Genomic DNA, 22,805 nt, shown 5'->3' with positions numbered 1-22,805 from the left:
GAGGACTTGGGCTTCTCATTCAGAGCCTCAAGGATGGGGAATCACAGCTTCTCCTGTTTGCCATTCTTCTCATTTTTAAATTTACCCAGTGTTCATTCCAAGGGTTCATCAATATATTGATATTCTCTTTAAGATATTTGTAATGGGTTCAAAACCTACTAAACTGGCTGGAGTGGGCAGAGCTCCATTTGATAGCATGTCTTTCTATCCTGCTGTCACTTCCCCCCCAGAAAACACAATTGTTGGGGAGGGGTTAATTTCAAAACAAAGAAACAGTGCAATTTAAAATGATTTTTGAAGGAAACATGGACTCCTATTGTTTGCTGAAATTCAGTTTTCCTGCTTGCTCACCTCGGTGAGAGAGTGAGTGAGATCATCCTTAAACATTTTGGATTAGAGGAAAACTAGGATTTGAATGGTGAAACCTCAAGGTTGTATTCCGGTTTCAGATATATACGAATTGGACTTGCATTTGAGCATTCAAAGTCAAAATATGTGTCAAAGTTTTTAAAATAACAGAAGCAAAATTGTTATAAATTTTACTGTGTGTTTTGACAAAACTCTGCTGATATGACTCAACATCTGTACCAGAAAGGAAATAATTAGTGGCCCAGTTCCAGAGAACTGACTATTCAATGCAAAAATAGTAAACCAATTATTAATAAACTGAATAATAATAGCTTGTTTTGCATATATATAGCACCAAGCAGGGCTGTGGGGAATAAAAGTTTTTAGGTACTTGCTTCCTGAAAATGTTACTTGTTGGGGATTAGTTACTCTTGGGGTTTTTGGATGTTCAAAATACTGTTTTTTGAAGTAGGTTACATATCCTTTTGGGATCCAATATTGCATCCGTTATGGAGGCAAAACACCACTTGGACTGGCTTTTAAGTGGTTTCCCTACTAAAATTGCCTATGTGTGGTAATAGGAAATGTTTTTTGTAGTGGACCGTGCCTTTAAATACACCTCTACCCCGATATAACGCTGTCCTCGGGAGCCAAAAAATCTTACCGCATTACAGGTGAAACCGCGTTATATTGAACTTGCTTTGATCCGCCGGAGTGTGCAGTCCAGCCCCCCCAGAGCGCTGCTTTACCGTGTTATATCCGAATTTGTGTTATATCGGGTCGCGTTATATCGGGGTAGAGGTGTATGTACTTTCATTACCAAGTAGTCCTATCTATCAAAGCTGGAAGGTGGTAGACAGAGTGAATGATATGATACGAACTCAGACAAATTTTGGATTCAGATTTGGGAAGCGCAGTTCAACCCCACCACCTGCTTCATAACGCATCCCAGATGTGAGGAGAAGATGGAGACTAAAACATATTTCAGAGTGTGGAAAGGGAAATTCACACCAGGATGTACAAGTGAGGATAACTAGTCAGTAACAGAGACACTTAGCTCTTGTAATGCTTCTTCGGGGCTTAGATGCTGGTAAAATTCTTCAGCATGAACTGGGTATTAGATGAATTATGGTGATGGTGGTTTTTTAAACCTCTAACACTGTATTTGCCATGGTACAAAACACACGCCCAGTGCACTGCATGATCCCAAATGGTTCTGTCTTAAAGTGTAGCAGGATTTCTACGATAGATGAGTAAGAGATTTTATGCAGGTGGCTTTGACTGGTGAGCTCATGGAAGAAAGGAATTTTAAGAAAGAATTTGAATGGAGGTGGTGGTACCTTGCACCTTTAGAATGAAAGAGTTCCCAGTTACAGCAAGAAAGCATTAAAGAAAATATAGAAGAAAGCAGGAAGTCAGGAGTGGGGTAAGGATACAAAGGGAGTGGTGAAATAAGGGATTTGGACAGGGAATAAAATAAAAGAGAGCAAAGTTGAACATGATGCAAGTCTAAGATGGTATAATTTCTGAGCTCAGGTACTGAAAGAGGAGCTGAGTTAAAGTATGAACTTTAACTAATTTACCTTACAACAGAGGTGCTGGAACAATTTGTATAGTTGGGGTGCTGAGAGCCTTTGAGCCAAACTGTAAACCCATATATGATGGAAACCACTTCAAGCCAGGGGGTGCAGCAGCACCCCAGAACCCCTAGTTCCAGCACCTATGACCTATGCTGTCCTGTCAGTTGCTTTTCCTGCTATATATAGCTCTTCTGTTCACTTGGTGTGCAAGTTGCACCAATTTATACTCACTTGCACCATCTTACATATCACCTTCCAATCTTCCTGTAGACAGAGGCAGAGTTGTGGCATGTGCCAGAGCAAATATATCATCTGAACAGCTATTGAGGAAGATTACTTCAGTGCTGTGAATGAACGTGTGCCATGTTCTGGTTCACATTATCCAAATTTACCAAGAACAGACAGTCAGGTTTAACGCATTCTGTTCCTCCTGCCCCAGAATGAAATTCATCCAGGGCTTTTAAGCTTTTTTTTTTTTTTTTTTTTTTTTCCCCTCCCCTTCCACCCCCCCCCCCCACCACTCGGGGAGCATTTCTCCCTGTCACACCATCTATTTGGGTGAGGAGGAAACCGGATAAGTTGCATTTATGTATTTTATTTTGTTGACCACTTTGTTAGTCGTGGATACTGTTTGATACGGTCTAAGCAAAATTACACCTGCAACAGGGTAATTGTCCTACAAGGTCAATAGGGCATGAAGGAAAAGGAGTGGGGTTCTTAGCAAACTAGACTTAGGGATCTTCAGCAGTTTGTATGTAAATAGTAATATTACTCTTTCCAGTTCATCTATCATGTCTGTACTTTTCTAAGATGATTTGCATTTGCACAATACAAAATTGACTCTGATTTATCTCTTTCCTTATATTTACCTGCAAGCAAAGAGTCAGAAGAGAGACGTGGTTGAGACAGAGGAGAGTGAAGAGGAAAGCGCAGTAGGCCTCAAGTGCTACCAGTGTACTGGCTTCATCCTCTGACCCTGTGCCTTCCTTCAGTATTTGTGGCAAGGACTGTTCCTCAAAAATTGAGCTTTTTAGCTACTTGCAATGCTGCAGCATGTCAGTTTTTTGAGATGCCATCAAAATATGTACCAGGGCACCGCCAAGCACAGGGTGCAAGAGCCTTACTATTTTAAAACTGGATTCATTCCAATGACCCCATTCTATTTCCAGTCTACACCAAAAAGGCCAGCATTTTATGAATACATTGTAGAATCTTTTTCGGTTGTACCTCTGCTCTGGAGTTCTAATCTTCACGTTTACTTTAGTTCAAAGAAGCAGTTTAAACACGCTCTGTTTGCACAATGAAAAGGATTTTGGAAACAAAAGTCACTTAGTAACAATGGGACCGTAAGTACCAACCAGAGGAAAGGGCTACTGATTTTATCATTTAACCTTGTTTTTTATACAGTGGTGAAATTAAAACAGTTGTAGAAACTTCCAAAATAGCTGAGGCATTAGATGAAAACCACTTACTGTGTTTCCCTGTGCTTTGCTCCTGCGGTTTGAAGGTTACATAAGTTGATTCCCTTGTTTTTCTATTTAACAGAATAAAACCTCTTCCAACTGACTCTCTCTCCTCTCTTGTTAGTTTTGCTTGCTTGCACGCTCTCTCTCTCTCTCTCTCTCGCTCTCTCTCTCCTACACAAAACTGGCATGCCGTCAAAGAGGTGGGGCGTATTACATGCTATGTCTTTGAACTGTAAACTTTCAGTATATACCCAGCATCTGATTAGAACTCCTTCTCAATGGTCTACGAAACTTGTAAATGGGGGTATATGTGAACCTGTCATATGATCATTAACATTGTGAAATCGATTACTGGTGCATACAGCAGCATTAGAGTGAATTTGGTATCCCGCATACATGAAACCATGTCTTTTGATCTAGGTAAGGCTGGCTTGTTTGGATTTTTGAATTGTTTTTGTTGATTGTTAGTCTTTGAATTTGAGTTTTTACCTGCAGAATATTTAATAGTGTTTTAGTCCAAAGACAAATGAAGAGCAAAGTTTTATATCTGGTGCCTTAGAAGTATAAACATATTATAAATTCAGCTGCTTGATTGTGTAATACATTTGGAACATGTTTGTTCTAACTGACTAATCAGTTTGTAGATTTTTTTTTTTTCTTGGAGTGTTTGCTAAGTTCATCATGCAAAAATACTGTTTCTTTCTGCTCATCTTGCTATTTTCACCTCAACTCTCAAACAATTGAGTTTGCAGATATTTAAGTGCTTTCTATTTCTGGTTTGCTATTGAGCTGACAGCAACAATTCTGTTTACAGTTGAAAGGTCCCTAGACTATGTTGCTATAAATCAGTATTGTGTCTGAAATATTTATTTTCTCAGTGGTTCATGAATTAAGTACACCTGGTTAATTTGGGAGAGACAAGTTTGCTTTGCCAATTAATTCAGTATATGTGGTCTTGCAATGGCCACTTTCACTTACTCTATGCTTATTTTTCTAACTTGCTTTGCAGTAAGTAATAGTGTTAAAAAATATAGTTGCATTGTAATTTCAGCCTTGATAAGTGCTTACTGTGTAGGACACACAATGTAAACATTCTCTGACCCTAAGAGCAAACGATAATATTTTTTGAAAATGGAATCTAATCCAAAATTAGAGATGAAATAGATTTGTGAGGAGGTACGTTGTAAAGCCCATCACCCCTGGCTGTTCTGAAAAGCACAGAACGAGTTGGCAGGGGTAGGAGAAGAGAGAACTTCTATGTGCTTGGGTTTGGTCTGGGGGTTTGATAGCAGTCTGCTGCGGAAGCTTGGGGTGAACTATGCAGCTAACTCTGCAGGTCTATCCACACTCCCGACTTCAGCTTTTGCTGGTGCCAAACTTCTCACAGGTACAAAGTGTGACATGTCACCCATATCAAGCAACTCCATTGGCTCCTCATTCATTTCATGTACCAATGCACAGGCCCAGACGTTTTTTAAAACCATTCTGATTTTGTGTCTTAGCTCAAAGAACTGGTCTCTTATTCCTCTCCTAACTCCCTCAATTCGTGTACTATCTTCTGTGCACCTTTGCACAATCTCACCATGATGGATGCAAGAATTTTTCTCTTTACATTTTCCCCCCTTCTCTGCTTTTGTATTATTTTTATTTCAACTTTGTAACACCAACCTGTTTTGGGGACACGATGTGTGTGAAAGAATATGCTTCATAAAGTTGTATTGTAAAACATTACTGCAGAAAGGAAATTGGCAGGATGAGCACAGCTTTGCGTTGGAAGTAAATGATAGTATTGCGTATGGTCCTTGTACATAGTATGCATACATTTTTTGGGGGGGAAATATTTCTAGGATGGTTATTGTGGTCAAATTCTGTTCACATGGTATTAAGAGCAAAATGCTTTAAGGTTAGTTGCCATCTGAGTGATGTGCGATAGAACAGGAGTTCTCAAAGTGTGGTCCGTGGATAGTTCCCTCTAAGGTGTGCACCTGGATGGCCGCACACAAGAGAATGAAGGGCCACCCACCTAATTAGTGGAACCGCGCAGGCGTGGCTCCACTAATTAAGTGCCTGGACCCTGGAGAAGATGCACATGTAAGGTGAGGTGGTGGCATTGGGGGGGATAGGTGGGAGGGGGCAGCGGGGTGAGAAGAGGGAGTGGGGGGAATTTGGGACGTGCAGGGCTGTGGCGGCCAGAGAGAGAGGCGACTTTTCCCAGCTCCAGGGCTGCAGCTGCCGGGGAGAGATGGCCTTCCTCCCCAGCCTCAGCTCTGTGGTGGGGGAGAGACCCCCCTCCTTCCCAGCCCCAGCTCAGGGGCTGCCGTGACGGGGGAGAGCGGGAGAGACCTCCCCCCTCCTTCCCAGTCCCAGCTCTGGGGCTGCTGTGGCGGGGGGGAGAGGGCACATCCATCACATTAGAAAGGTACAACTACTGATATTAAAATATGAGTTGTGTGCTTTTATTTGTAGAACAAAAAAAGTTCAAGATTTTTTTATGTAGTGCTTTTATCCAAAGCGCTTTACAATAGTTAGCTAACGGTACAAACAACAATTGGAAAGATCATTAAGTGGTCCGCCGAGACCCTCAGCAATTTTCAAGTGGTCTGTGGGGAAAAAAAAGTTTGAGAACCTCTGCGATAGAACAATTGGTGATGGGCAGCGCTTGCCTTTTAGTTTACAGAAACTGATCAATATTAAATAAGTAAACTAGCTGTACTAGCCTGACATTGCTGAGGAGCATGGATTTCTGTGTTGTAGCAGTGCTGCCCTAGCTGCTGTTTATAATCAATCAATCTCTGTGTGTGTGTGTGTGTGTGTGTGTGTGTGTGTTTCAGGAGTTTTTTACTTGGCCATTTCAATTCACATTGAGCTAAAATATGAACATACATGCTAACAATCTGGATGCAAACTGGAGGGATGAAGTTTGAGAGTCTTGATCTTGAAAGGCCAAATATTAAATGGACTCCTATATTCCACAACGGAATTTAAGATGACCTTGCCTGTGTGTTACTAGGAGGCCTCGGTTAATAACTGACAGGTTTTTTTGGCTTGTGCTGCATTGCAGCTAGGTTGCTTGCGTTGTTGAGGTAAAGCAGAAGACATGAAAGTAGGACATGGACTTCATGCACAAGGGGAGGCCTTACTGTAAAATGCTGTTAAGAGAGATACTACCATATTGTGAGATTCATGTCTGAGTGAACAGGAGAAGCTAAGAGTAGGCTGTTGTTCTTAGCTTCTCTCAGGAGCTAAGAACAGTGTGTGTGGGGGGGGGGGAGGGAAGGGAGGGGTGTGATTAGGCAATTTCACTCAAGTTGTAACCCCTCCAGAAAAGTTCTACTACCTGCAGAGGCTTGCATATACTAGTTCAAACTGGGTTCTCCAGCAACCAACAGACAAAGAAAGGACTTTTGGATAAATAGCTTGAGTTTAAACTGACTCAGGGTCTTCTTTCTGATCCAGCAAACAGACAGGGCCTTCTGTTCAAGGGGGGCCCCAATCCTTTCAGGGGGGAGTTGGAAGGACTTAATCTAGTGAGGCTGTATAAGACTGATGGGTGACCTCTAGTAAGCTTTTAGCATGCATATATTTATTATTTTTAATGTTTTCTCTGTAATGGTTTTACCTTAAGAATAAATGTGCTTGCTTATAAAGAGCTGTGTGGTAACTTGTGACTGCTGGCAATTACAGCTGCTCATAACCTTCAAGGAGAAAGCAAAGTGCAGGTGCTGGCCTGTTGGGACAGTGTGGCTTGCTGAGGATATAACAATGTAGGCAGGCAGAACTGTGCAGCCTGGAAAAACCCTGGTCGGGAGGGAGAGATGTGGGTCTCTGCCCAAGAGAGGTGATGGCTGAGAAGCTGGGAGCCTAGAATGAGTGCCTTCGAGGGACCACAGTTAGCATGAAATGATGTTGAAGCTTTCAGAAGAACACCAAATATTGTGAATTGGCAACAATCTGTTGGGTTTAATTTGCCTTTTTTTACCTGGCCAAAGGTTTAGAAGCTTTAATTTGATAAATCGAAGGAGGGTATTTGCAGAAAGAAGGGCTTGGGAGATTGAGGGCCTTTCCCAGACAGGCCACAATGGATGCTGCGTAGGCTCTGCCAAACCCCACACAAAGACGCTTGCCTTCATGAAACACTGGTAAATTTACAAGGAGGCTTATTTCAGTATTTATTTTCAGTAGCATGGGATTTTGTGGGAAGTTCCTATTCTTCTTTATTTTAGGAATACTATAAATGCCAGGACAGGAAAGTGATTTAAATCGTCATATGACGCTTCAGCTGTTTTCAGTATGCAGTGCTTCCGATAAGCAATTATCAAAGTCTTTGCATCAAAAATAACTTCAAAGGATTCCCAGTTTGGGAATTAATCAAGTGATGTGTGCTAATACTAGTTGATGATGTATTGAAATAAATACATTTTTTGGGGTGGGGGCAGGGAGAGGGACAAAGGGTTTGGACAATGTAAACACATTAAACTGTTGGGCTTGGTCTTTCTGGATTTCTATTATTTCTGTCAACCTGATCATTTAGTAACATTTAAGCAGAGTAAATTAGCATTTAATTACCCAGAGTAGTTGAAGGAATTGATGCAAATCTGTTTAACGTTGAGTCTGAAGTGAGTATTTGAACAGCAAAACAATGTTCTCTGGCAGATGAGATTGTTTTAATTTTTCTTTTGAATCCAAGACAATACTTATGTGAATATGACTTACTTCCTTAATAATGGTCATTATGCTCTGATGATATATGGAGGTCTAAGTCTTCATAGGCAATGTCCACATCAAAACTGTCACCATTGTGGGAAGTATAGTAGAGAAGAATGACAGGAGACTGCAGGAGGGGTTTCAACTGAATGGTTTCACAGGAAGCCCTAAATTTGCTTAAATCAGCCATTTGAGGCTATTCTTATGGTATTTCCAACCAGGTCAAAAGCAGGAAGTACTGGCATTCTTGTGAGGTTTGCAGCTTGAGTTCTTTATATTTCTGAGTTGGTGCTGCAGACGTTCCCAGGGAGCTGCTGTTTGTTCTGTGTTTTGTAGATGTTGGCTGTTAATTACTTGGCAGCAAGCTGGGACTACTTAAGTAGCCTGAAAATGGGCTGTGTGCCCCAAAGATTAGAAAAAGCATGCTAAACAGAGCAGCTGTAATGCTGCAGATAGGCAATGCTGGTATTCCCTATGTCGGGGGCAGCAAGCACAGGACTCACAGCCTGCTTCAGTCTGCTCTAACAAACGGGATGATTTTCTAAGGTATACTTGCCTTTTTACATGATTTGTTGTCTTTCAGCAGTAAATGTTAGTGTCCGGCCTTTGTTATGAAGTTAGCCCCAGTGCATGGCATTCTAGAATTAAGGCATTGCTTTTAAAACTTTTTATATTTGAATCCACAGGTCTTAGAGTTGTGGTTTTCTTTTCATGCTTGAGTTAGTGGGGCTATAAGTGGTTATGCCATTCACATGTTATCCACTTCTGCAATTGGAAAGAAGAATTTAGAAATAAGAGATGGTTTACACTAAAAAGCAACAGAGGGTCCTGTGGCACCATTATTAATAGTTTGGTTCAAGTGTTGAAATTTGCTTTGACTTTTTCTTTTATGGCTCTTTTGTGTCTCTTCTATATTTCAGGAAGATTTTATACTGAGTCTTTACCTCACAGTTTATTTTATGTGGTATAATCTTCAAGATTTGTAAATTTGTATTTAAATTAATCAAAGGAACAGTCAGTTTTAAAACTTCTTTAATTAGTTTGTTTTTCTCTTCTTGGGGCTGAGGTATTTTCTTGCAGCATCCTGTTTCTAAAAATATTACCTAGTAGCAGAGAGCCTTCGATCAGTGAAAGATATCTGCGTTCATCTTTTAAAATGTATGTAGCTATTTTTAAAATAAGCAAGTTGCTTAAGAGATGTCTTAACTGCACAGATCAACAGCCAGTCAGAGTGACGGACCAGAAGGTTACAGAAGACATTATATAGATGCATTAAAAATGTGTTCTAATGCAGCATTTTCATATGATGAGCAATAAAGGAATGAAGGAATTTGAGTTTATATTTAGCTGTTGTTCTTTTTTAGGAAGCCTGCTGCCGAATGTTTGAAAATCTAAAATACCGTTATTCTATATTAGCTTAAAAAAGGGAATGCAAATACACTAACATTTTCACTGTATTTTAGAACCTCAACTACCACTGTAACTACAGCTGTTTGTATTTATGTGATATTAAGAACTCTATCTTTTCTCTATTATTATTATTTTAAACTAGGGCTTCTCCAATAGTATTTGGAATGTTAGATTTTACTCTGTTACAGAGCATAATTCCCTGATAGCTGTCTTGTATATTGCTGGTATCTAGGGTTGCCAACTTTCTAATTGTAGAAAACTGAATACTCTTGCCCTGCCCCCCCACCCCGCCCCTTTCCTGAGGCCCCACCCCCCATTCACTCCATTCCCCGTCCCTCCGTCACTTGCTCTCCCCCGCCCTTGCTCACTTGCTCATTTTCACCGAGCCTGGGGCAGGCGGTTGGGGTGCGGAGTGGGTGAGGGCTGGATGTGCGGGCTCTGGACAGGAGCTGGGGATGAGGGGTTTGGGGTGCAGGAGGGGGCTCTGGGCTGGGGCCAAGGGGTTCAGAGTGTGGGAGGGGACTCTGGGCTGGGGCAGGGGGTTGGGGTGCAGGAGGGGGTAAGGGCTCTGGCTGCGAGTGTGAGCTCTGGGATGGGACTGGGGATGACTGGTTTGGGGTGCAGGAGGGGGCTCTAGGCTGGGGCAGGAGTTTGGGGTGCAGGAGGGGGTTGGGGCATGGGAGGAGGTGCAGGGTGCAGGCTCCGGGAGGGAGTTTGAGTGCTGGAATGGGTTCCGAGCTGGGGCAGGGGGTTGTGATGTGGGACAGGGTTCAGGGTGCAGGCTCCGGGTTGTGCTGACCTCAGGTGGCCCTGCCATTTCCCGGGGATGGCAGAAGTCCACTTGGCTCCCAGGAAGCGGTGGCCTGTCTCTCCGGCTCCTAGGCGGAGCGGCCAGGGGGGCCCCACGCGCCTGTAGGTGCTACCCCTGCAGCCCCATTGGCCACGGTTTCCAGCCAATGGGAGCTGCGGAGCTGGCCCTCAGGGTGGTGTCTGTGTTATGCTTATAAGAAGCACAGGGAATCTTTTTAGAGGGGATAAGGCAATACGCTGCGTTTATTGAGAGTACAATTTAAGCATTGAAATCAGCCTATGCTTGCGCGCACGCACACACACACACACTTCTGCAGCTGGATCTTATAGTTACCGGTCCTTAGTGTTGCTCGGTCAGTTCCAGTGGCCAGCTGAAACTGCACATGAGGGAGGGTAACTGGGCTTCTGTCAAACATGTTCAACGCTCCGATGTTGATGCAGAACGAACCCAAAGTCCCATGGCACTTCTTTTATAGTAATAAATTCCCATACCTTGCTGTGTCACACCAGAGTTGTTAATCACGAGGTAGTCAAGGTTGTTCTTAATTAGCATTATTTTGAGTTGTTACTGGAAGGATCCGCAGCTGTTTCTTATCTGTCCCTTTGGATCAACTCCTTATCTTGTCCTTGGGGTGTATGCCTTTGCTTTAGGGTCGTCAATCTGCCATCCGGGTGATTGATAATAAAGTTGGTGCCTCTTGACTCCCCCACTCCCTTCTTGACCATCCGGCCCAGTTGTCCTTTCTCAGTTAATTACCATACATTCTTCACTCGCACCAAATAGTAAATAAGGCAATTACAGCCATAAAACTTCTATCCTTCTAGGAACCAATGTTAACACAATCAGCAAAAAATAAACTCAGAACAATTTCTTCTTACTAATTCAAGGCTACAGTTTCTTCTTACAAATTCAAAGCTAGCAAAATGGTGTATAAGGCAAAATAAGCAAAATGGAGTACAATTTTACTTGAGACAATTTCTTCCCATTAGGCTTTTGGCCTACACCTGTAGGTGGAGGCAGTGTGCGGAGCCCCCGGCTACCCCTCCGCCTAGGAGCTGGAGGGACATGCTGCTGCTTCCCAGGAGCTAGGCACGGAGCCTCCTTGCGCCGCTGCGGCCAAATGGACTTTTAGCGGCCCAGTCAGCTGTGCTGACCAGAGCTGCCAGGGTCCCTTTGAAAACCGGACGCCTGGCAACCCTACTGGTACCCTGAAGAAAATGAACGAAATGAAAGATATTCTTAGAGCCTGGTTTTGCAGCCCATATTCATGCAAGTAATCCCACTGAGTGTAACGACTCTGCTTGTGAGAGTAAGGATTCCCTATGTTAAGGATTGCAGAATTGGACTCTTTAGAAAATGATAAATCAGAATATTTGAGGCCTGACCCAAAGTATATTGAAGTCGATGGAAAGATTCCCCTTGACTTCACTGGGATCCTGGCTATAAGCATTAAGCAGAATGTTTCCAGTGGGGAAAAGTGATCTAGAAAGAAGACATTTGCAGTGTTATTCACATTCCAGAGTAATGCCATGAGGATAAAGGGAAAAATCCACTGTGTGTCATTACAGAAATGCTTCCGGTTAGTGCCTTTCAGCAGAGGTATATTTTACAATTGAAACTACCATTAGATGTAGGGAGAGATTTACAAAAGCAACTGAAACTTGACTGGTTTCCTCTTTTCCCCAGTCACATGTGCAGGAAGCTGTAAAAGCCAACAGAGAGATAGGGAGGAGGAGGAGGAAGAGGAAGAAGAAAATCAGCGCTCAGACACAATACCTGAGTGACTCTCAACCTTTCTGGACTGCTGTACTCCTTTCGGGAGTCTGATATGTCTTGTGTACCCCACTTAAAAACTACTTGCTTACAAAATCAAACCTAAAAATACAAGTGTCTCGGCACGCTATTACTGAAAAATTGCTTACTTTCTCATTTTTACCATAATATTATAAAATAAATTAATTGGAATATAAACATTGTACTTACATTTCAGTGTTTAGTATGTAGAGCACTATAAACCTGTGCTGTAACTAAGAGTGGAAATTTGGGTGGGCCCTGACTTTCAGGCGGACAGGCAATGACAGACTATGCTAGCTCAGCTTCTCCCCTGATGTCGTCATGCCCTCTTCCTAGCCCCCGTATCCCCAGGCACAGGGCTAGAGTGACCAGTTGTCACCTGATCAAAAAGGGACCCTGGCGGCTATGATCAGCACCACCAACCGGCCATTAAAAGTCAGATCGGCAGTGCTGAGGAGCTAAGGCAGGCTAATCTCTATCTGTCCTGGCTCCGCGCTGTGCCCGGGAAGTGTCCAGCAGGTCCGGCTCCTAGGCGGGGGGGCCACAGGGCTCCGCGCGCTGCCCCTGCCCTGAGCGGCGCGCAGAACCGCCTTCCGCACCTCCGACTAGGAGCTGGGGTGCAGCACAGAGTCAGGACGGGCAGGGAGCCTGCCTTAGCCCTCCCGCTGCGCTGTTGATGGGAGCTGCTGGAGGTAAGCCGGAGCCCCTGCCCCAGCCTGGAGCCCCCTCTTACACCCCAAACCCCTCATCCCCGGCCCCACCTCAGAGCCTGTACCCCCTCTGACACCACACACCCCAGCCTGAAGCCCCATCCTGCGCCCGCACCCCCAGCCCAGAACCCATACCCCCACTGACACCCCAACCCACTGCCCCAGCCCAGAGCCCCCTCCCACACTTTGAACCCCTCTGCCCCAGTCCAGAGGCCCCTCCCACATCTTGACCCTCTCATCTCTGGCCCCAGCCGGAGCCCTCCTCCCTCCCTCCTCACACACCCTGAGCCCCTTGTTTCTGATCCCACCCCGGAGCCTCCACCCCCAGTTACAGCCCTCGCCTGCTCCTTCACCCCAGCCCAGTGAAAGTGAGTGAGGGTGGGGGAGAGCGAGCCACTGGGGGAGGGGGAATGTAGTGAGCTGGGGCCAGGGCCTCTGGGAAGGGGTGGGGCTAGGGTGTTCAGTTTTGAGCAATAAGAAAGTTTGCAACCCTAAACAGGGCTTCTCCTGCCAAGCTGGGCATGCGCATGGGGCGGCTCAGAAAATGGCAAGGCAGAGCTGCCTGAGTGTCGCTTTCTGAAGGGCAGGTGCATAGCTTCATCCTGGATTTCAGGTGCCTGAGTGATGCTCTAGGTCGCTGTGGCAGCACTACACCCCTGCTCAGATTTGGGTGGGCCCACTGTGGCTATGCCCCTGGTATAAACAAATCGTTGTCTATATGAAATTCAATTTTGCCCTGACTTCTCTAGTGCCTGTTGTAAAACTAGGCAAATGTCTAGATGAGTTGATGTACCCCCTGGAAGACCTCCGCGTACCCCCAGGGGTCCTGGTATCCCTGGTTAAGAACCACTGCAGTACCCAGTGATATATGACATCATGGATTAACCATGTCTGTTTTCAATATAGAGGAAGGGATGACAGTAAGTCATCATAACAGAACTGTCTGCTTATGGAGACGGGGGACACACAAAAATACCCCTAAATGTTGGGCTGAACTACTTATACATATACCTGCCTACGTTATTTTATAAAAATCCAATGATTAAAAGTCTCCCAAGATAAAGATCATTACTGTGTACTCTCTTAAAATTTTTTTTTAAACATGTTTTGTTTTGGGTATTTTCCCACAGTCTTCGAACCAAAGTCACAAATGATTTGAGATAAGTTTCTGTCAGACATGAACTAAGCAAGTGAAAGAAGAGTTCTTGATGGTTACATAAATGAAAGAGGCAACTCACATAAAGTTAAGCTGAAGGAACATAGTTAAATATGTGATATGTATAACAATGTCATTAATTTCTAGAAAAAAGAACACGAGTACTTGTGGCACCTTAGAGACTAACAAATTTATTTGAGCATAAGCTTTCGTGGGCTACAGCCCACTTCTTAGGATACATAGAATGGAACATATATGGAGGATATATATACACATACACATACAGAGAGCATGAAAAGGTGGGAGTTGTCTTACCAACTCTGAGAGGCCAATTAAGTAAGAGAAAAAAATTTTGAAGTGATAATCAAGATAGTCCAGTACAGACAGTTTGATAAGAAGTGTGAGAATACTTATATGGGGAGATAGATTCAATGTTTGTAATGGCTCAGCCATTCCCAGTCTCTATTCAAGCCTAAGTTGATTGTATCTAGTTTGCATATCAATTCAAGTTCAGCAGTTTCTCGTGGAGTCTGTTTTTGAAGCTTTTCTGTTGCAAAATTGCCACCCTCAGGTCTGTTATTGAGTGACCAGACAGGTTAAAGTGTTCTCCTACTGGTTTTTGAATGTTATGATTCCTGATGTCAGATTTGTGTCCATTTATTCTTTTGCGTAGAGACTGTCCGGTTTGGCCAATGTACATGGCAGAGGGGCATTGCTGGCATATATCACATTGGTAGATGTGCAGGTGAACGAGCCCCTGATGGCATGGCTGATGTGATTAGGTCCTATGATGATGTCACTTGAATAGATATGTGGACAGAGTTGGCATTGGGCTTTGTTGCAAGGATAGGTTCCTGGGTCAGTGTTTTTGTTCAGTGGTGTGTGGTTGCTGGTGAGTATTTGCTTCAGGTTGAGGAGTTGTCTGTAAGCAAGGACAGGTCTGTCTCCTGAGATCTGTGAGAGTGAGGGATCATCTTTCAGGATAGGTTGTAGATCTTTGATGCGCTGGAGAGGTTTTAGTTGGGGGCTGAAGGTGACAGCTAGTGGTGTTCTGTTATTTCCTTTGTTGGGCCTGTCTTGTAGGAGCTGACTTCTGGGTACTCATCTGGCTCTGTCAATCTGTTTTTTCACTTCAGCAGGTGGGTATTGTAGTTTTAAGAATGCTTGATAGAGATCTTGTAGGTGCTTGTCTCTGTCTGAGGGATTGGAGCAAATGCGGTTGTATCTTAGAGCTTGGTTGTAGACAATGGATCGTGTGGTGTGTTGTAGCTCCATGCTATTTCAAGAGCTTTCTTCCCATTTAAAACTAATATTTGTAAGCATAATCTCATGTTCCAGGTTAACTAGTGTAACCGTACAAATGTTATGAATGAATGGCAACCGTACATCTCAAAGGACAGTGGTGTAAGTGCCAAAGCCATTCAGTTACCATGTGTTGTGCTACAGCATGAGGAGTATCTAAAATGTCCAATTCTCACGTGACAGTTCTTGCCTCAGATAATGCAGGCATAAAGTGCAGGACCAGAAGATAAAGCCAGTGCACCGTTAGCCTTTGAGGCCTGCTGTGCTTTCATTTTTGGTCTCTTAGCTTTCTTCTCTCTCTCACTTTCCTCATATTTCCATTTGTTAGTGTGACGGGTTGGATCACAGAAACCCCCTTGGGAGCTGCCACCTGATGTGCAAAGACTACCTCTGCTCCTGTTTTCCCTGCCAGCTCAGGACTCCAGCACCCTGTCTTGCTGAGCCAGACACTCCCGTCTACTCCAACACAGACCCAGGGTCTGAATCACTTGCCCCAAAGCTGCAAGTTTACCTGAAAACAGCTCACAGAAGTGTGCTTGTCTTTAGCACTCAGATACCCAACACCCCAATGGGGTCTAAACCCAGATAAATCCATTTTACCCTGCATAAAGCTTATGCAGGGCAAACTCATAAATTGTTCGCCCTCTATAACACTGATAGAGAGAGATGCACAGTTGTTTGCTCCCCCAGGTATTAATACATACTCTGAGTAAATTGCTAAATAAAAAGTGATTTTATTAAATACAGACAGTAGGATTTAAGTGGTTCCAAGTAGTAACAGACAGAACAAAGTAAGTCACCAAGTAAAATAAAATAAAATGCGCAAATCTATGTCTAATCAAACTAAATACAGATAATCTCACCCTCAGAGATGCTTCAGTAAGTTTTTTTTCTCAGACTGGACACCTTCCAGGCCTGGGCACAATTCTTTCCCCTGGTACAGCTCTTGTTCCAGCTCAGGTGATAGCTAGGGGATTCTTCATGATGGCTCCTCCTCCCCTTTGTTCTGTTCCACCCCTTGATATATCTTTTGCATAAGGCGGGAACCCTTTGTCCCTCTGGGTTTCCACCCCCCCTCACTGGAAAAGCACCAGGTTAAAGATGGATTCCAGTTCAGGTGACATGATCACATGTCACTGCAAGACTTCATTGCCCACTTGCCAGCACATACATATACAGGAAGACTCGCAGGTAAATACAGCCATCTGCGGATAATGGTCCTTGTTAATGGGAGTCATCAAGATTCCAAACCATCATTAATGGCCTACACTTTACATAATTACAATAGGCCCTCAGAGTTATATTTTATATTTCTAGTTTTAGATACAAGAGTGGTACATTTATACAAATTGGATGATCACACTCAGTAGATTATAAGCTTTGTAATGATACCCTACAAGAGACCTTTTGCATGAAGCATATTCCAGCTACATTATATTCACTTATATTTTTATAAAACTATTCCAGTTACATTATATTCACTTCTTATTATGTTTTTATAAAACCATATAGACTGCACAACGTCACAGTTAGCTTCAGGTAAATCTGCTAATTCCTTAGTAATAGGACTGCCGCCATTTAAGCTTTGGTCCTCAATTTCTTCTGCACTGGAACGATTGCTATTGCCTAAAGCCTGGTCTATGTTGTTCTGCTTCAGATATTTTCCCATCAAATTTGCTCCTTGCTGCAAACTAGATTGCAATTGAGCTTTTTGCTTCCTATACTGAGCTCCTGAAGGCTTCTTCATGAGCATCTTTTATCTTCTACAGGGGAAAACAGACCGTATTAGAAAGTCACCAAACATTGTGTTAAGCATGGCAAAAGAAGCAATAGTATTTCTTTTATATTGTTGCATAGATAGGGGTTTGATAGATATCTCTGGTGTCTCATTAAATATGTCTTTTATTAGTTGCTACTTACACTCTTCAAGTCTTAAAACACAAGTACACTTTCACAATTACACAATAAAACAAGGTTCCCTATAGCGCAGCTGGGCTCTCACTTTGTTTTTATATGTGACTGACTGGTGACGCCCCACTCTTTGTATACCCTCAAGGACATGGGTGACAACATTCTAGGAGTTCAAGGAAAATGTAGTTCTCAAAAAGTCTAGAAGGTTCCATGAGATTCTATAAAGGTCCAGAACATTCTAGGAAGTTAGTGAAAAATGAATCCACATACAGAATACCTGAAACTTTTTTTTACTTCAAACATTCTGTTTTCCATTTTGTCACTAACAACAAAAACAGCACCCTGAGCCCGGAGCCTCCCAAGTCCAGCACCCCAGGCAGTCGCCTGAGTCTCCTGCCCCTAAATCCGCCCTGTTGATAGCCACTGTCATCAATAGGTCATTATCCTAGTGCACGCAGAATGTTAGTATAGATTACTTCCTCCACCACTGAAATGTCCCATATGAGACTTGATGTAAAGGGGGTTGCTCATTGTCTTTTTGGTTCAGGCCTTTAGGTTGGAATGCCCACAAATGTTCAGTGATATTCAAAATGCGGAATCATAAGTGACTCTTGGAGAGCAGAATGTAATTCTAGCACTGTCATCGTACCTACTATCATACTTTAAATATGATTGCTTTGTTTTTTGTTTAATTTTATTAAACTATAATAATTAGCAATAGAAGAGCATATATGGCCTGGACTTGCATTTCATTTCAAACATGAAACTGTCTCTTATTGGAAAGACCTTGTCCTGGTTGGTAACGGTCAATTTCACATGTGCTGCATTTTTGTCATCGTCTCCCCCCCCCCCCCCCCATTTCCTTTTATCTGACCCTCAAATATTATTTATTATTTGTATTACCTTAGCACTGAGGAGCCCGTTGTGCAAGGTGCTGTACAAATACAGAACAAAAAGCTGCCCCCACATATTAACACTGATGTGGAACTGTACTGTAACAAATTAGTGCGTGCTCCCATAATGGAGGACAATTTTACTTTCTGTGAAGAGCACAGATTTCAGTTTCAAGATTTCAAGGGATTGTTTGAAATCTTGTGGTAATGCTTTTATCTTATTGAAATAATACCATGAGTTTTTTTTAAACTACTGTTTTAACCAGAAGTTCAAAAAAATGTTGAAAGTAATGTATGTAAACCCTATTCTTTGGATCCCTTCATTTTACTTGGGCTCAGAGTGAGCATATAGGTTTGCCTGCGTGGAGCAGCTTATGGGATCAGGGCCAAGTGAGGAAGATCAATACAACACACAAGACTGGATTGATAAATTGAGTCTTGGCAATCTCCTGGATTTTATAAATTGCCCAGTGTCTGTGTAATACCTCTAGTGAATTAGTGAATTTCTAGTGAATTTCCCCTTTGGTCACTTAGTTTGCATGATGTACAGTACATCAAGATTCCAGGTTGGGATCCAAAAACCTGTTGCTGTAAATCTTGATCATGTTGTTGATGTACATAAAATCTCTGCATTTCAGCTGTTATCTTCCAGCATGAGTTCTACAACAGGTTGTGTGTGCATACATGCATATTGCCCTATCTCTTATACTCCTTTCTGCGTCAAACTTATAAGCAGAAAGGTTAGTGAAGATGACTGATCATAAAACACCCTGCCTGATATCAAGAATTGACCATCCTTGAAAAGGAAAGGTTATTTGTGTCTCATTCACACCCATAAGCCAAAGCAATGCTTTGATATCTAATTTTAGGTTTACTAGCTTTAAGTATGCTATTAAAATCCTATATTCCTGTTTATTCCATCTATATGTTGCACAACCTCTATTAAAACTGAATACTTAGTACCCTTCTGTTGATGTTGTACCAACTGGTCATGCTTGAGTAATTGGGGAAGTACAACACCCAGAAAAACATTTCTAGATTAAGTGTGCTGACTTGTATACCCACTAGTTAAATATTTTGCCTCTCCCAGAAGATATTGGGTAGTAAGTATTCAGCATCCAGCTCAGGCTTTGGCTTGAATATTGTTGGTGTGAAATTAAACCTGAGATAAAACAGTGTTTTTGGAAATACGCTATTAACGTTATCAATAAAGGTGCTAAACATTGTTAGTAAGGAGAAAACAGTGTAAATTCCTTCTTGCTTCCTCTAAGATGATATATAAAAAATCTGGTGAGGATTGATTTATTCCCTGCAGCAAATGGTATACAGCAAAAGAAGAGGGAATTAATGTAGCCCAGAGAACATTAGCAGGATGAATAACATACACTTAACCATTGAAAATAATGGGGGGAGGGGGAAAGGAAGGTTTGTGGGGAAGGTTGGGGGAGGGGATGTGCTTCTACTGTCTACTGCAATATACAAAATCTCTTTGCTTGTGTCTAGAGCAGGGGTTGGCAACGTTCGGCACGCGGCTCGCCAGGGTAAGCACCCTGGCGGGCCGGGCCAGTTTTATTTACCTGCTGACGCGGCAGGTTCGGCCGATCGCGGCCCCCACTGGCCGTGGTTCGCCGTCCCGGGCCAATGGGGGCGGCGAGAAGTGGCGCGGGCGAGCGATGTGCTGGCCCCGGCTTCTCGACGCCCCCATTGGCCCGGGACGGCGAACCGCGGCCAGTGGGGGCCGCGATCGGCCGAACCTGCCGCGTCAGCAGGTAAATAAAACTGGCCCGGCCCGCTAGGGTGCTTACCCTGGCGAGCCGCGTGCTGAACGTTGCCGACCCATGGTCTAGAGAATAGCATAGTAAAAATAACCAATTTTCACATATCAGAACGAATATTTACTTAAATTTGCTCTTTGGCATATGTTTTGCCAATAAATATCTTTTCAATGCCTAAATTCAACTCTTCAAACATAATCCCAGATATTTGCCCAGTGGAAACTTACACAACACTTTTAGCAAACTAGGTTTTTGCAGAGAAGCAAAACTAGTTTCCTCTTGAATATTCCACCTACTAGTCCTCTGGTAGAGGGCCTGGTCTATGCTTAAAAATTAGGTCAACCTAGCTATCTCCCTCAGAGCCTTGAAAAATGTCACACCCTGAGCACTGTAGTTAGGTTGACCTCACACCTGGTGTAGACCCAAGTAAGTCGATGGAAGAATTCTTTGGTCGACGTAGGCACCTCCTCTCAGAGAGGTGGATTGCCTGCATCAACAGAGACCCTCCTTCCATCTATGGAGGAACTGTTTACACTACATTGCTACCCCCGATAGCTGTGCTGCTGTAGTGTAGACCTACCCAGAGAGTTGCTTTTCTCTTACTAACAGCATCAGTGACTGCCTAACGCATTTCATCACTGGCTTACCACTGCAAGCACCACCTTAAGTTAACCTTAGAACTCTGTGCAGAACAGAGTAACAGAGTGAGCAGACTCTCTTTAAAGCATTTACAGTTTGTAGCTGACAATTGCTTCAAAATACAAATGTGTAATCAATTGAGGGCAAGTCAGCAGTCCCCCGTCCCCCACCCCAGCTGTTGAATGTGTGTAGATTCCCTGCCTCACACCCTGAGTTTTAGTTAGTTTCAGGTTCAATTAAACCTGAAAAAGCCATGTTTGGTTCTAACAATTACTGTTCATGAGCTGGGGCTGGCTCTTTCTAGTTTTGTATCAAAGATGCTTGAAACTTCTGGTTTTCCATGTTTCATTCCAAAACCAGTGGAAATCCTGCAGTTTCCTTGAATTGTGTCCTTTCTTGCATGTAGAGTTTAGTGGATGCAGCTGATGGGATTTATATATCTACCTTATTGTGCTAGTACAGGGGTCGGCAACCTTTCAGAAATGGTGTGCCGAGTCTTCATTTATCACTCTAATTTAAGGTTTCACGTGCCAATAATACAATGTAATGTTTTTAGAAGGTCTCTTTCTATAAGTTAATATATAACTAAACTATTGTTGTATGTAAAGGTTTTTAAAATGTTTAAGTAGGGTTACCATATTTAAAAATTAAAAAAAAGGACACTCCACGGGGCCCTGGCCCCGCCCCTTCTCCGCCCCCTTCCCTGAGCGCCCCGCATTCCCCCTCCTCCCTTCCAGCCACGTGAAACAGCTGCCCGAGCGCTACCGGCTTCACGGTTTGCCGGGCAGCCCCCAGACCTCCAGTCCCTGCTCCCCTGGCCGGGCGCTTCCCCAGCGCAGCCGGAGCCCGGGAGGGGAAGCGCCCGGCCGGGGGCGCAGGGTCTGGGGTCTGCCCGGGAAACCGTGAAGCCGGTAGCGCTCGGGCAGCTCGGCTCTTCAGCTACACAAAGTTAAGGTGTCTGGGGGGAGCAGCAGCCGCCGCCGCGGGGGGATCCGCCTGCAGCTCGCAGCCTGCCGGAGCCGCTCTAAGGTAAGCAGGGGACTAGTATTTTCCCAGACATGTTCGTCTTTTTGGCAATTCCCCCCGGACGGGGATTTGAGAACCAAAAAGCCGGACATGTCTGGGAAAATCCGGACGTATGGTAACCCTATGTTTAAGAAGCTTCATTTAAAATTAAATTAAAATGCAGAGCCCCCCGGACCAGTGGCCAGGACCTGGGCAGTGTGAGTGCCACTGAAAATCAGCTCGCGTGCCGCCTTTGTCACACGTGCCATAGGTTGCCTATCCCTGTGCTAGTAAATCAGCGACTGTAGTTAGATGTGTAAATTATATCAAGTAAGCCCATGCTTCTTTTTTATTCACAAAACTGCACTTACCAGATGTGAGTCTGAATTGAGGGATCTTCACAAATCAGCCTCATAAAGTTAATTGTATTAAATAGAATAAAATGTTCATATCACCTTTTCATCCATATTTCTCTTGCATCGCTTTACAAAGTTGGGTAAGCAATGTTAAGTAACTCCATCTGGCAGATGAGATGTTATGCTGAAATTTTCAAAAGTGCCCGCTGATTTTTGGGAACTTTGCTTTTGGAGTGTCCACTGTGATACATACATCACTTTTTTTTTTTTTTTTTTTTTTTTTTTAAGAGGAGCTGAGCAGGTAGCCAGGGGTAGAATCCAGGTGTTCTGAGTCCCACTCCCTTTTGAGTCACGTTTTCTTACTTAAAGTATTCAGAATTACCATACGCTCACATTATGTGCTGTGGCTTGTTCTGGGTTATTGGATTTTCTTATCACAGATCTCACTCTACCAAATGATACCTTTGGGGAAAGACTTGTACCTTGTGGAGCAAATCCTTCACCCCTTACTGCAGTCCCTGGCAATCGTAGAACTGGTGTAGTTTTCTTACATAAAGTTAGGGGCAGGATGCTGATGCCTCCCATGTGCTTAATGAGCTCAGCTCTGTGGAAGCTCAGTACATCTGTGTGGATCAGAAATTAATCCACTGGATTTCCTTTCCCATACTTTCTATTTCCAAAAGCAAATCCTGGGTAGCTGGTTGGAAAGCTTTTGCAATATTATCCTCTTTTGATAAGCAACCTGCCTTTTTTATTGCAAATGATAGTCATCAAAACTGCAGGAGATCTAAGAAAGCAAGGTAGTGATGTAATAATATTCAACTTTGACAGCAAGTGCTTTGAAAACAATTTGACAAACACCGTTTTATTCTAAAATTGTTGGCCTTTCAGGATATCTGCAGTTCGTTTTCTTGTTTTATCTGTCGGACTAGCTTTTTCTCTCAG

At 43.4% G+C, this 22,805-nt stretch overlaps 1 protein-coding gene across 1 annotated transcript in view; it reads left to right on the top strand.

Annotated features, from left to right (window-relative positions):
- The first annotated feature begins 3,717 nt into the window (after positions 1–3,717).
- FGD4 (FYVE, RhoGEF and PH domain containing 4) overlaps positions 3,718–22,805 on the top strand; it is an 87,251-nt gene continuing 68,163 nt past the window's right edge. Inside the window, exon 1 of the mRNA XM_065400765.1 lies at positions 3,718–3,814. Within this exon, the coding sequence (XP_065256837.1) occupies positions 3,718–3,814 (97 nt within the window). The remainder of the gene's footprint in view (positions 3,815–22,805) is intronic.

This window comes from Emys orbicularis, chromosome 1 (genome assembly GCF_028017835.1).
Source record: "Emys orbicularis isolate rEmyOrb1 chromosome 1, rEmyOrb1.hap1, whole genome shotgun sequence".
Classification (NCBI taxonomy): Eukaryota; Metazoa; Chordata; order Testudines; family Emydidae; genus Emys; species Emys orbicularis.
This window is presented reverse-complemented; position numbering and strand designations above follow the sequence as displayed.